General features: G+C 41.6%; 1 protein-coding gene and 1 pseudogene across 1 annotated transcript in view; both read right to left on the bottom strand.

Moving 5' to 3' along the window:
* LOC139937110 (NAD(P)H-hydrate epimerase-like) overlaps positions 1–7,295 on the bottom strand; it is a 115,736-nt gene extending 108,441 nt beyond the window's left edge. The window contains exons 1-2 of the mRNA XM_071932111.1: positions 7,250–7,295; positions 3,395–3,663 (exon numbers count right to left, since the gene is read on the bottom strand). Coding sequence (XP_071788212.1) covers positions 3,395–3,615 — 221 coding nt within the window. The 5' untranslated portion in view covers positions 3,616–3,663; positions 7,250–7,295. The remainder of the gene's footprint in view (positions 1–3,394; positions 3,664–7,249) is intronic.
* Positions 7,296–9,952: 2,657 nt separating this feature from the next.
* On the bottom strand, positions 9,953–10,841 carry LOC139937717 (dynein light chain Tctex-type 5 pseudogene; annotated as a pseudogene).
* Positions 10,842–15,215: the final 4,374 nt, after the last annotated feature.

The raw sequence follows: 15,215 nt of genomic DNA, 5'->3' as shown, positions 1-15,215 counted from the left end.
GACAACCATTCCAGTAGTATGCCTTTAAAGATTATTAATATCATTTTATTCAGAACGCATGATGCATTGTTTTGAAAGTGCAAGAGCATCAAGTTGTTTTCTCCTCGCAAAGGGCAAACACGTACACTCGACTCGTTATAAAGAAAAGGCCAATGTGGATTCAGATTTCAAGCAAAGCCGACTATTCCCGCAATGCCAACAGTATACCTTCGAAGGAATGTATTACTATCATCATTTGTTTCAGAATGAATGATGCATTGTTCTTGAAAGTGTAGGGGCACCAAGGTGTTTTTTCCTGTCCTGGATGCAGTATGCCTTCAAAAGTATGGATTATCATTGTCATTTGTTCAGAATGAAGGATGCATTGTTCTTGAAAGTGGAAAGGCATCAAGGTGTTTTTTTCGTGCAGTGTGCCTTAAACGGAATGTATTATTATTTTTTCAGAATGAAGGATGCATTGTTCTTGAAAGTGCAAGGGCACCGAAGAGTTTCCTCCTTTACAAAGGGCACCTCTAGTCCGAGGAAGAAATGGAAGATTTTAAGGGGCACCAAGGCAATGACCAGGGACATGGGGGCAATGAAGGAGTTGTGGACTAGATCGTGAAATTCCTTTGAAAATGGTGATTATTATTCTGGGAATTACAATCTTAAAGTAAAGAGGGAGACATGCAGAATAATTCATGACAGTTGCTGGGGGATTTGGATTTGTCTTGTTTTTTTTAGGAAGGGAAAATATAAGTACACAGAACAGTTGTCCTTGAGGAAAACAAATTTCATTTGATATTTATTGCCTCTGAAGAAGATCCGGTTTGGATCAAAAGCTTAGGCCATCTACCCTACTCATTTTATATATATTTTTTTTTTACAGTGGCATTATTCAAAAGATTCAATTTTGTTTCAGAAAATATTTCAGCTATTCGAAAACCTTGAAATTTTGCTGGTGGGTTTGTGTATCAGGCAAGAATGATGTTAATGGGGTCTAGATTGACTTAATTATCGGTTGAATAAAAGTATTAGACAGGATTAAAGATATGCTATGTCAGATTTTCGGCCCATTTGACCCCAAAAAAAAGGTATTTTGATGGGGTCCAGAAAGTTACAAGCTTTCATTTGAGCCATTGCTCGAAAATGTCCGCCAATTATTAGTAACAGTGAAATAAAGTGCTCAAAATTAGTTTTTGGCGGGATCCCGACAATATATCACGTGACCAATTCTTATGTGTTTTATACGAAACGTTTTTAATTTTTGTCATGGTTCCTGACCATTAAAAGTAAAAGTTAAACTTTTTTTTCGTTAGAGCGGGTGATACTCTTTGAAATACCATTCACTCAAAAACGTCTATTTTTTAATATTTGGTGCCGAAAATCTGACATAGCATCTTTAAATAACAAATAAACTGTCAAAACAAATTTGAAAAATTAACTGCCTGTGCAGACATTAATGTAAACATCTCATAAAACCTTGTCAAGAAAAGTATTGGGGCCAAAAATCTGACATAGCATCTTTAAGTCCAGCTTTTTACAGGTAAATAGTTTCAGATGAACACTGTTAACAAATATTTTGCCAGCTCTGCCAATCCTACATATATAAAGTGCTTAATACATCTTATAGTTATTGCAGGAAACAGATAGCAACCTACATGTACTTTAGTATAAACCTGGTTTTTTATTTTAAACATTTTTATAGGAAATAAAAGCATCTACAAATAACCTGTTTGGGCGCTTCGTGACATGTACTAAAAATACTCACTTCAACATCCTACAGGAAAACATTTTCATCAGAAAAAAAAACAATATTGCCAAAAATTGTTATCTTCACATTTTCTGATCGTAATTTTTTAACGAGATTACATTTTCTCATCGTAATTTTTTAACGAGATTGCAGCGCTGTTGTAAGAGAGATTATCCAATCTCCTTGCATTCAAGATGAAAGAAGACAACAAATTATAGCAGTGGGTGGTACTCTGCAATGTTCAACCACTATTCCCAGAGGTCATCCCATACAGGAGCTGTTTAAAAATCAATCAATCCATCCGGCAATTGGGAATACTTGTAGTAGTGCTTTATGATAAAAAATATATTTGGAGCCCGATACATGAGATTAATATGCTGGTCCCAAATGCAAAGTATCGGTGGTTAGGGCTTCAGTGTAACAAATCCATTTCTGCAAAGCTGTTACTTTTTTTCAAAACCTCGGCTTGGACTTTGACTCTTTTTGAAGTTAGCAAAACCGTGCAAAATGTTCACTACTCTAAAACTGATGACGGGGCCCAAGCCATAACTGGAGCCCAAGCCATAACTGGAGCCCAAGCCAGGACTGGAGCCCAAGCCAGGACTGGAGCCCAAGCCAGGACTGGAGCCCAAGCCAGGACTGGGGGCCAAGCCAGGACTGGGGGCCAAGCCAGGACTGGAGCCCAAGCCAGGACTGGAGCCCAAGCCAGGACTGGAGCCCAAGCCAGGACTGGAGCACAAGCCAGGACTGGAGCACAAGCCAGGATTGGAGCCCAAGCCAGGACTGGAGCCCAAGCCAGGACTGGGGGGCCAAGCCAGGAATGGAGCCCAAGCCAGGACTGGAGCCCAACCCAGGACTGGAGCCCAACCCAGGACTGGAGCCAAAGCCAGGACTGGAGCCCAACCCAGGACTGGAGCCCAAGCCAGGACTGGAGCCCAAGCCAGGACTGGAACCCAACCAGGACTGGAGCCTAAGCCAGGACTGGAGCCCAAGCCAGGACTGGAGCCCAACCCAGGACTGGAACCCAAGCTAGGACTGGAGCCCAAGCCAGGACTGGGGCCCAAGCTAGAACTGGAGCCCAAGCAAGGACTTGGGCCTAAGCCAGGACTAGGGCCTAAAACCAGAAATGGAGGCAACCCTGGATCTCCAAACCAGATTTGAGGTGTTAATGTATGGCCTGAGTGGTTTAGTTAAATATTGTTACCCGAATCAAACTGAGAGAAAACTTTCCGCGCAGTTTACCACAAATTCTATAAAAAACACAGTACATGGAGATCTTGCTATTTTTTGAACAACTAACAGTTTGGATGTGAGCTTACTGGCACAAAACTAAAATCACTGGCCTCAGGCCTGAGGTCCAGAGTAAATTTTGAGCCTTGATCCTAGGAATTCACTTAAAAAAATCACAATGACAAATATGCATTTATTTTGGATCCTTCGTCTTCTTCTTCCTTCAAGTGCTGCTTCATTAATGAAGATTACCGCACTGCGTTTGGGCGCACTCGTAAAACCAACACATTTTCATAAAATTAAATGCATTCTCATACTTGGTACCTGTAACACTTAGACATTCAGTAGCCGCAGACAAGCTTTTGATCAGTGAATACCAAATTATTAATATTAGTACGAACGAAATTGTGCGGGGGGAAAAAAAACACTTACCCAAGGTATTTCACTTTCTTCATGGCACTCTTTGGGTTGGACCCACCACTTGAGTGATGATTACACGCCATGCCAGAGACAGTCAGACCAATCCAAGAATTCCTCAGATCACCACCTCCTCCACGACGACGAGACGGTAGAGCTAAAGTCCGTCCTGCTACTACTATGCCCGAAGCTAGTTGCCAGCAACGAGGCAGGAGTAAGGATGATTGCCGGAGCATATGAGATGAGACGACAGCGAGAGACCACACACTCACTCTATCTGTCCTCTGCACAGGGGTAGGAACATATTAACGAGAATATAGAGTCTAATAAGAAAGTCTGGCAACGTCACAGCCAACGCTCGTCAAAGTCTACCCCTACTCGTCCATCCCTCCTACTCAAAGCTGTTCAATTTGATTACACCGCAGACGATTGTTATGCAAATGAGCACTTAAATTATACGAACTGGAGGCTGGCGAGGCCTGGCAGGTAACATCCCCCCCCCCCCCCCCAGAATGCTAAACAAAATTTGTATACCCTCCAAAAATTTAAATGTTGATATATTAATATATTAAAGAAAATAGCCTTTTAATCAGAGGGGTGACTGGGTGTCTTTTGGACAACCTTTTTAATCTTTGACACCCTGTTTTATCAGTTTCTAACATTAATGTATTACAATGTAGGTGAACATTTTGGTCACCAAGTTTTTTTAAATTCCTGGCTAAAAATTTGCTGTCAATCGGAAAAAATTCATTAAATTACTGAGCTGTGTATTTTATATGATATTGATCTAATTAACTCGTACTGTTCGTCTACTTGAGAACATTTTTAATTAATCTGTTAACATTGGGAAAATAAATTTTGCTTTAAGGCCTTGAGGCCCAAGGGAGGTCATTTTAATTAAATTTCCTCACAATTATTCACAAGGAATGATGGAATGTAAACTGTGTCAACCTTTTTTATTGAACAATGAAGCTTTATGCTCTTTAAAATACTGGGAATGAACATGACATCATTCTTGAAAGGAAGTGACTTTTATTTTTTTATTTGATAGAAATCACTTTGTATTGGTTTTCTTCTACTGCAATACTTGTTTTTCACCTATGAAGGCCTTCCTCGATTTTTTTTTCGTTCTTTTTTTTCTAAAAACTGTTTAATAGTATGCAGGGCTTTTGCATTATATATCAAATTGATTTCGTTGATGGTGCACACTAAAAACTGATTTATTTAAAACAAATATGCAGGGGTTTTGCATATAAAAAATTGACGTGGTTAATGGTGCATGTACATCAATCAGGGAAGGTAAGGCCGTGTCCAAATGGGTGGCTATGGTTGCGGCTACGACCGTTGCCAGGGGTGTTGCTAAGGGGGTCCTATACTTCAATGCATGATGCGCGGCGATCCGGCCGTAGCCGTGGCCAAAGCCACCTTTTCGGATCCGGCCTCATATCACTATGGTTATCGTTTAAAAATATTAAGTACATTCTAAATAATTTTATCTAGTGTGTATATTGATATAAAATTATTTTCTTCCCCATGTATTATTATCTTTTTGCAAAAATATTTGTATTGACGGTTTTCTGAAATTTTTACAATAATGTTTGCACAGGCAATTAATTTTTCACATTTGTTTTGACAGATAATTTGTTTGTTTACAGACCATGCAACTGGCTCTGGATTTTTTTTGTAGAGGCCGGTTTTTAAAAACATCTATAAATTTCAGAAAATAACAATTTTAGCCCTATGCATTTTTGCTGAATTTCAATACATTTCTGTTGATCAATGATTTAATTATAGGAAATATGAATTGTGTTAAAGGCTAGAAAAACAAACCAGCAAATTTCCAAAAACTCAGAGACCGTAGAAGACATAGGCCGCTTGAACCAATATGGCAAAAGAGGTCAGGCTTCGGCATGATCTGACCTACTTTCACTCAAACCAAACATTCAGTAAAGCGAAATGAGACGGTTATTGTGAAATGTGCTACATAAGAACTTGTTATTATTGGGCTATTTCATGCAGGAAGTGCATTCACCAAATCATACTTCATCTTGGCATAGTTAAACTCTTGAAGGGTTTAACTTGTGTCCTTAAGCAAGACACTTCACCTTTGATTCGTCTTTCGGATGGGACGTTAAGCCGTTGGTCCCATGTGCTATGTAACGCATGTAAAAGAACCCAGTGCACTTATCGAAAAGGGGTTCGCCCCAGTGTTCCTGGTCCGATCGGCAGCAAATTGCGCCACAGTACCTTGTAAAACATTACATGGGGGTGGGGGGGGGGGGTTGAACAAGACCGGCGTGCTACCTTTGAGGGTCTATTGACAGACCATTTGGGGTGCCTTACTTGCGGGGCAGTGATGTCTCCCTGCTGTTTTTTCACTGTTTTTGAGCTTGCGGAGTGGATTTTCTGGACCAACTTCAAGGTCAATGAGAGTTCAAAGAACACATAAGAGCTCAATTTTGGCGAGATTTTATTAAAAAAATAGGTTTTACCTCAAATCAAAAATGCCAAAACCCCCAAAAAACAAACCGTTTTGTGTTGTGAGAAATGACCATCTATGTGATGAGGTTAGTGGAGACGATAGCAGAACGAACCTCATAATATAGTTCTAGGAGTACCCCCACACCACCCACCAACACTGTCATGACAGCAGACCTTCGTTTTTGAGGAGCGCGATTGTGCTCGCTCTCCTACCGCGCTCCTGGGGCTGTTTTCAGGTGCGCGATCGACAGCGCTCCTCCTCGATCATTACGATGTATTTTATTTATAACACAAAAGCAGATTTCACGCCAGTCGTTGTTACTTTGCGTGCGACAATAAATAAAAGAAACATTGAACACTAGAGGTCGCTTTGGAACGATGCACTAGCGTGATATTAAACGCCCTGTATTGGTAAAATCTACGCGAACCAGCAATAAACGCATTGAGACAAGACTCAACGTGTCACGTGGGAGTTTTAGCGCATTTCCAGGCGGCGAAAATGCGAAGGGCGAAGCGCATACCGTCAGCGTACGTAGTTCAATAAACATCTGTTGTGCAATCTCGAGATTGAGCAGCGCAATTAACAGATTGCTAGCTTTACGAACTCGCAGCCGACACACACACGCTACTGACGTCGTCCGTGCAATACTTGAACTACTACTAGATCAACCATGGATCAACGACTTATTTTCTCGTAAGAACATGTGTATTTTCTAATGCTTTACATCAAATGTGAAAACATTTTAGAAAAAAGGAAACATTAAACATAAAACCTTAAAATCGTGCAGTATTTTGTCACATGGGAGTGGGATCGGTTTTTTTTTTGGTTTTTTTGTCTGTAAATTTTATTTGTGCACGTCCGAGTCCGATCCGATCTGACCATTTTAGTAATCATAAACTGAGTATGCTAGTCAAACAAATTGAGCTCGACTGGACAATCTAAGAAGAGTGATTTTTTAATTAGGAGCTCAAATTGAGCTCCTCCGTATTCTCAGGAGAGCGATTAAAAGAGCTCCTTCTATTTCTATAAACGAAGGTCTGTTAGTGACAGTGAAGAAAATAACCTGATTTCTCCTCAGGGAGTTGAGAGTACCATGGAGGTATTTCTACCTCCATGAGAGTATCCAGTACCACATAAAACTACCACCACTATGAACGCACACGTCACGCGTGACACAAGAAACAACTTGGTTGGATTGAAATTGAACACCATCATCAATGCACGGCATGCCATAAATAAATGAAATTCTAGAACTGAATTCTACTTCGACATCGGATATCCATTGAACATAGTCCTCACTGCAGTTCCACTTTTCTTACCTTTTATTCAAATCAATCAATGGTGACTATTAATGACTAAATAGTATGAACAAATCGCAAATAACTTACCGAAAAAACACACACCACCACCCGAACTCGCGAACTTTACGGATATAAACATTAGCCTGTACACCGATCCATTCGTTAGTTTTCCTTCATGGCATAATACACGAGTCATAACTCAATGAACAGGGTACCATGCAGGTTAATAGTTTGGCAGACGACGTTCCACGAACGTTCCTTGCTAACAGCGCCCTCTACTTTTAAATGGGTTTCCAATGAATAAAGTTATAGTTTTGCACGGGTGCATCTCACTAACATAACTGCAATAGCATACGGTGCAAATTGCTAATTATTCAAAAATACCAAAAAAATACTTCGAAGTCTCACAGCTTTTCACTGTAGTTAAGGGAAATTAATTATTCATTGACTCTTGAACTGTTATCCTCTGCTCATTTGATATGGAGTCTCACGGCCGGTGTGGCAGGACATTCTGTTCCCACCCCCCCCCCCCCCGACCCGGAGCTTCTGGGCTCTCAAATCTGGTTAGATGATATAATTTTTTGGGAAAATGTTGATGAAGCTCTCTATTTTTGGTGAACCCCTGAACTCCAAAATTGTGCGAATAATGACAGATGGGAGTCTATTTAAAAAAAGTTGTATTTACCGATTTTCATTTTTTTCAGGTATTCAGGTATATTCCACTTACACAATTATTTATAACAACAAAAATTTACAATGAATTAGAAGTCATTGTTTTTGCAAACACATGCTAAAATGAAGCAGACACAACGGTTTCAAAAGCAAATCTTTAATTCTACGAAGGATCCGGAACGTTAACAATATTATGGCCATTCATAATCAAGAAGTAATATAGGCCATACCATTATCCCGAAAGGGGCGGTTCGTGGCGGAGGTGTTTCAATTATTCAAAAACACCTGTTTTCCGGGGTTTTCAACATAAATAGATTTTGTTGCCATTATATCAGCTACTTCTGGAACAAAACACAACTTTAAATCGAAAGTTGTCGATTACTGTGTGTCTACATTTATATTGGAAGCGCAAGAAATAAACACTAACACGGAAAGAACGTCTCACTATCGTTTCCCGGAGAATGGTCAAACTGAATCATTTAAATCAATTTACAAATAAATAAAACATCATGTATCCATGGGGATAGTTTCGTTTTCTCAACACACTCAAAGAACCAAACAAGATGGCACTTCCACAAATGTAAGGGGATATTGATGTACAAAAATGCAAATAATGGTTTTCAAAGAGCTGGTTCGCGAGCGACCGGTACCATTTGTATAAGTTTTTAAATATTTATGAGGGATGCTACTGTGTAGAAACATTTCATTCCCATCCCTTAAAGGCAGTGGACACTTTTGATAATTACTCAAAATTAGTATCAGCATAAAACCTCACTTGGTAACGAGTAATGGGGAGAGGTTGATGGTATAAATATTGTGGGAAACGGCTGCCTCTTTAGTGACGTAGTTTTCGAAAAAGAAGTAATATTCCACAAATTTGATTTCGAGACCTCAGATTTAGAATTTGAGGTATCGAAATCAAGCATCTGAAAGCACACAACTTCGTGTGACAAGGGTGTGTTTTTTCATTCATAGTTATCTCGCAAGTTTGAGAGTTTGTTGTTTTCTTCGACCCAAAAGAATATTGTCTTGTCTTGTATAATCTTCTGTCCGGGCAATAGTTTGCAGTGACGAGAAGGTCCTTTTGAGAAACACAGGCAGACTTGTCCATACGGCATTGTTTTTCTGTGAGGGGTTCAGCCTCACATAATCTGTCCTCCCACATAATTTTCCTCTTAAAGACAGTGGACACTATTGGTAATTGTCTTCACAGTTGGTGTATCTAAAACATATGCATTAAATAACAAACCTGTGAAAATTTGAGCTCAATCGGTCGTCGAAGTTGCGAGATAATAATGAAAAAAAAACACCCTTGTCACACGAAGTTGTGTGCTTTCTGATGCTTGATTTCGAGACCTCAAAATTCTAAACTTGAGGTCTCGAAATCAAATTCGTGGAAAATTACTTCTTTCTTGAAAACTAACGTTACTTCAGAGGGAGCTGTTTCTCACAATGTTTTATACCATCAACCTCTCCCCATTACTCGTAATCAAGAAAGGTTTTGTGATGATAATTAATTTGAGTAATTACCAATAGTGTCCACTGCCTTAAAACTTAATTCAGAAACCACGGATTGTGAATGTGGCACATCACCCCAAACTATGTAACCCCTTCTGCACCGAGCCCTTGAAGAGCAGTGCTGCCCGGGACGCTATTATTTTTTTTTCTCCAAACGACATTGCAATGATTTGGTAAAAGGGCAGGCCAATTTCATTATGACGTAATTTTTGACGGAAAGAGCCAATTTTGACGGAAAGGGGGGGGAAAATATTGCAATGACGTTTGGGAAAATAAATTCACGCCCGGGATCTGGACCCAATTTTATAAGGCTGTTTAACAGAAAATACTGCCTGACAAATTTGTTTGCTAAGCAAAATTAAGTGGGGCACCAGTCACAAAAAATGTAAACTTAATGAAATTTTGGCTGGTAACCTGTTTCTGTTAAGCAACACTGTCATTGCTTAGTAAGTTTTTGTTCTTACAGGCTTTATGAAGCTGGGCCCTGGTGGCAGAAAAGAGAAGGATGTGAGTTGAGCCCAATCCGATGGCAAACGTTTAAAGAGTATAGATAAAGGAGTCGTAAAAGAAGACCACAATGTTTAAGAAAAGGAGACGAAACCATCCACCTCAAGAAAAGTACAATCCGTAAACCATAGCCACAGCATACAGCGATCCATTGGTGTAGTTCACCGTAGCCGACGAGTCCGTCCGATCGTCCCATAGACACCGGCTCCCGAGGTGCGTGCCCGGTTTCTCCTTCACGCTCCCGATGCTCACCAACGATACCAACTTATACCTCGGGAAGTGAAGTTCACGGACTCTCTGGTTGATCGTCCCCGCTATGTCTTGTGAGAGCTGCTTGCATCGGACGGGGTCGTAGGTCTCCTCCTCAAGGTAGGTTGACAGGATGCCCTCGATGAGGCGACCGACGAGTAGCTCGCGGAATTTCCGCTGGGGACCCTCCATGCGGTAGGAAGGCTCGAAGGCTGCTGTTGAGCTGGCGTCGTCCATATCTTCGCTTCTTGCGTCTGGGAGGAGGGTGGTCTCCATTGCAGGACCGGTTGTAAGAGACATGGCGAAGATTCTCAGATGAAGTTTTTCAAGGCAGTCTGTTCTACAAACCAGCGTTCGGTCGAGGAGACTCTCAGTCAACGAAGATGAGTTTGAGTTTTGCCGAAATCAAAATTGCATACAAACATAACAACTTTATACTCTGAAATCTGAAATGACAACAGACTTCCTCTTGCGGGTAAAGCAAAGAATAGGGCAAAACTCAATCTGAGAACTTTCCTATAACTGTTTTGAAATTAGGTGTCCATTTGTCAGCAGTGAAACTTGATGCAAATCTACACATAAGGAGTCTCGCTGAAATGCAGAACTTTGAAAACTCCACTCGCCGTAGCTCCAATCTTTATAAATCAACCTTTAAACATTCATCACGTATCATAACCATCCCTCTCCCTACCAACAACACTCTGTCCTCCAAACAGTCTCAGCTAAACACGGGAGCAAACTAGATTAGGGTACTCCGTGTTTAACCAACTTGTTTATCGAGGCCGCTCAGTTTAAACACCCGCCTCTCCTTAGCTATTGTCCCCTCTCCGTGAGATGTTTGAGTTCGAGAATCATCTTGTTTGCACTTTCGTTAGTTTGTAACAAAAGGTATACTTTTTAGCAAACAAGCAAAAACATTCATTGGTTAATGACGAAGGACCCACGTTTGCTTTGTAATCAAGATGGCGATATTTGGGTGAGTGGGGGATGATTGGGGCATCATACGTGTGGGGGTCTTAATGTTTCCAGTCATTTTAATTTAAGATCTATGTAAACTTATCAATTTGAATATTAATTTGCCTTTAACCAGATTTGGAATGTTGACTATTCCCTCCTTTTGAATTTAAAGTCATGTCACGCGAATGTTGTTCCCTCTTTATAACGACAAATGCTTTCAGAAAAATTAACCGTGCTCACTCTAAAAAGAACCTGGATTTCGGGTCATAGGGTGCCTGGCCCATTTCTAAAAACTGGGTTTAGAAAAAGGGTATTTGAAACGCCAATTATGCGTCAGTTTGACCCACCTCTGGGTTATTTTGACACTGATCCCGGATCAAATCTGATCCATAAATAGTCAGTTCAAACGGTACCCGAACCGGAATCCAGGTCAGTTCTGACGTGGGAGTGTTTTGTAAAGTGTTTTGATGTTTGCATTGCGGATTGTTTTCAAGAAGTCTTACAAGAAACATCTTGTCACCAATTATCTTGAGCAGCTTCTTTTCTTTTCATCCTTCCCTCTATGACTTCCCCCAGATTATGTTTCACCTTCGTCTCCTAGCTCGTTAGGTAGCGTTTTGCTTTAATTGTTTGTTTGTCCTGTTTCGTCCTTGTTTGTACGGTCTGTTCTGTTGTAACTTCAGTTCTGTTCAGAAGTCCAGTATGATTTTTTTAAAGGCACTGGACACTATTGGTAATTAACTCAAAATAATGATGAGCATAAATCCTTCCTTGGTAACGAGTAGGAGAGCTGTTGGTAGTATAAAACATTGTGAGAAACAGTTCCCTCTGAAGTAACGTAGTTTTCGAGAAAGAAGTAATTTCCACGTATTTGATTTTGAGATTTTGAGGTCTCGAACTCAAGCACACAACTTCGTGTGACAAGGGTGTTTTTTCTTTCATTATTATCTCGCAACTTAGACGACCAATTGAGCTCAATTTTCACAGGTTTGTTATTTTATGCATATGTTGAGATACACCAAGTGAGAAGACTGGTCTTTGACAATTACCAATAGTGCCCAGTGTCTTTAAACCCAAAATGGCTGGGGCTTTATAAGCCAGACACTTCCGTGCAAAAAGTAAGACCGTGGCCGAAAAGGTGTATGTGGCTACGGCTACGCCTACGGGCCTCCCATCCCCATGAGTCAACGTTCACGCGACGATCAAGTTGCAGCGCAGCCACGTCCATTCTTTCATGAAGCCAGTGCACGATACCCAATGCTTCGCCATCAACAATAAGGCCGTGTCCGAATTGGGGGAAAGAAGCTATGGCTACGACTATAGGTGACTCTCAGTGAATTTGGGCATGGTCGTGGTGCGCCCTTCCGACGGCACCTCCAGGAATAAAGATTTGCATACGTTCCAGTAATGAGGGGACAGGCCGTGCTCAGAATCTCGGGTGACCAATCACAATTCAGGTTGCATGCCCGAACGTTACCACGCGTCCGTTTTAGGTTTACTACGTCTCTTGCGTTCACTAATTGGTACAGACATGTTGCAACCCCCTTAGCAACGTCCTAGCCGTAGCCGTGGCTGTAACCACTAAATTCAGATACGGCTTAACTTTATAAGTGTGCTGCGGATATAGGCCTACACCGGTAGTTACCCGGCAATAAATAAAGCCCATTTGTTGTGTTTTAGTGCTGCCCATCACTCGCACCCTATTCTTTCCCACCTTTTGTTCTGATTGTCCGGTGTTTTCACACCCATGTGTTGGAGGTATGCACCCGGTCCATTAAGGGGTTGACACAACTACATTCCAGTCAGGACCCCGCCCGAGTATTATTGGAAAGGGACCAATCTATAAAATCAACATTATGATGTGCAAATAGGCCCCCTCTATCTGGAGGCCACCCTGATTCAATAACTCCAGGGAAAGTGTTGTGTGCTCCACCTACTTTTCAAGTTTCTTTTAGAGGCGAGGAAGGAAGAAGAGGGCGCTCTAAAAACAATATAGTGAGCATATCCGTCACTCAATGGCGCTCCAAGCGCGTTGACACACAGTATTTTCCTGCAAGGTGTGTGGGACTGTTTGGTTTATGAGACCTACTCCTTTTACACAGCACCATGTAATGGTTTACCAGGTGCTATGGCGCATTATGCTGCCAATCAAACCAGGAACACCGGGGCGAAACCCTTCTCTTTTCGATAAGTGCACTGGGTTATTTTACGTTCTTTACACAACACCCGGGACCAACGGCTTTACGTCCCATCCGAAGGATGAAGCACCATGGTTAAGCGTCTTGCTTAATGACACAGTTGTCACGACTAGGGCTCTAACCCACACTCTGCTGATCAGAAACACCATAGTTTGAATCCGGTGCTCTTAACCTCTAGGCCATGACACGCCATAGGTCCAGTTCCCAAATTCATGGCTCTGCTTTAAGTAAGAAAATAACAAGCGCTTGTGGAAGCAGGGAGTTCCTCGCTTACGTCAAGCGTATTTACGAGTTAGCAGAGAATTTGTGCTTGTGATGTGTAAGTAAGCCTATTTCGAGTTAATATAGGTGTTCTTCGCTTACAACAGCTAGCCCATAGTTCGGCGCTTGTACAGTAAGCGGAGAACGGTGATCGTAAGCGCACAGTTCGGCGGGGCGCAGAGCCATGAAATTAGGCCCAAATTGGGTGATTGAACAAAATTCAGAAGTACAGTGCAATGGGCTAAAGAGGGTGAGTCTAATCTGCATGGGGAGACTCATGTGCTTTGGGTAGAATGGTTCAATTAATACTCGTTGCAACGTCAGATGGGGATTGTGGCCTGAACATGTGACGTCACACTTCGAGGCTCGTGAGTAACGCCAGATACCGGCATTGCTAGCCTGTCAGATGTATACCCTTGACAAATTCACGGTTACGGACGGAGATTCGTAAACACATACGTGTACACTGATGAAATATTCTACAAAACTGTAAAAACACAGTGTGTGGACCTGTGTAACTCCACATAGTCTTTCAAGTCCCTATGTGGACATCTTTGAGCTCAATGCCGTAGGCTTCATAGCGTAAAAACACACACATTGTGAATAAACCAACACATTCAACCATAACGTGATGCAGAATCATGCATACGATCGAAAGTAGATGACAAACTACGTCATAAGTCAGAAATTGAAAGCTTACGTCATTGCAAGTTTGTCCACTGAAATCATTAGGCCTGTGAGACATCCTGATCTCTATTATACTGTATAATAGAGATCAGGTAGAGGGGGACCAGTCTACGTCACATCATGGAGGAATAAACTCATGTGGCTGGTGTGCTCTCACGCCCGCCGTTTTAGAGTCAAATTGCGCGTGGTAAACATTTTTGTAAACGCCACGTGGTTTAAAATTCGCACTACAATAATAGACCCTTCTGTTGCAACGTCACAGCCCACGTTTTTGCTAACTCAGATTTGAAAACTACGAAAAGCCATACGCAAAAAAAAAAAAAAAAAAAAACCAGATGGCCACAGTTCGTAACAATGCTGGATTTCTTGGAAACAAAGTGACCAATCGTGGGAGTTTTTATTTTTTCCTTTTCTTAATTGACAGAACATGCTGAATGTTTTTGTTCACAGCGTTTGTAAGCATGTGTTTGTAACATTCGGATGGCCATGCCACCAGCGCGTTTTGTTTATCAACAATGGAGTGGTCAATAACACGGGGATATTGACCCCCAAATAGGCGCAAACCAAGATTATTGCGGTGATGAACTGGGCCAATAGAGAAAGATTTGCTGTTCTAGCTTGATATTCAGACGATAACATGGTGGAATGCATTTTGTAGAATAGATCAGGGGAAAAAATAGTCCAGAAATTTAAGCAAAACTGCTTGCCGGTGAACGTAGCCACTAGTCATTGTAAAATCAGCGGTTGGCTTGGGGGATTCGAACCCACAAGCTTGTATTGCAAGTCATGCATGAGTCAAACCACTATTGGACTGTCAAGTCAACAATTGTTGGTAATACTGGGTGCGTTCGATTAGCTTCCCTGGGTCAACCCCGCAGTGCTCACTCGGGTGAGCCCCTGCCATGAGCTAATCGACGATCACACTCGCCCTCTCGTGGTGACGTCATGTACCTCGGGTCACCCCAAGTGACCCACTCGGGTGACCCATTCCACAAGCAGGGCAC

This window comes from Asterias amurensis, chromosome 5, assembly GCF_032118995.1.
Source record: "Asterias amurensis chromosome 5, ASM3211899v1".
NCBI classification, from domain to species: domain Eukaryota; kingdom Metazoa; phylum Echinodermata; class Asteroidea; order Forcipulatida; family Asteriidae; genus Asterias; species Asterias amurensis.
This window is presented reverse-complemented; position numbering and strand designations above follow the sequence as displayed.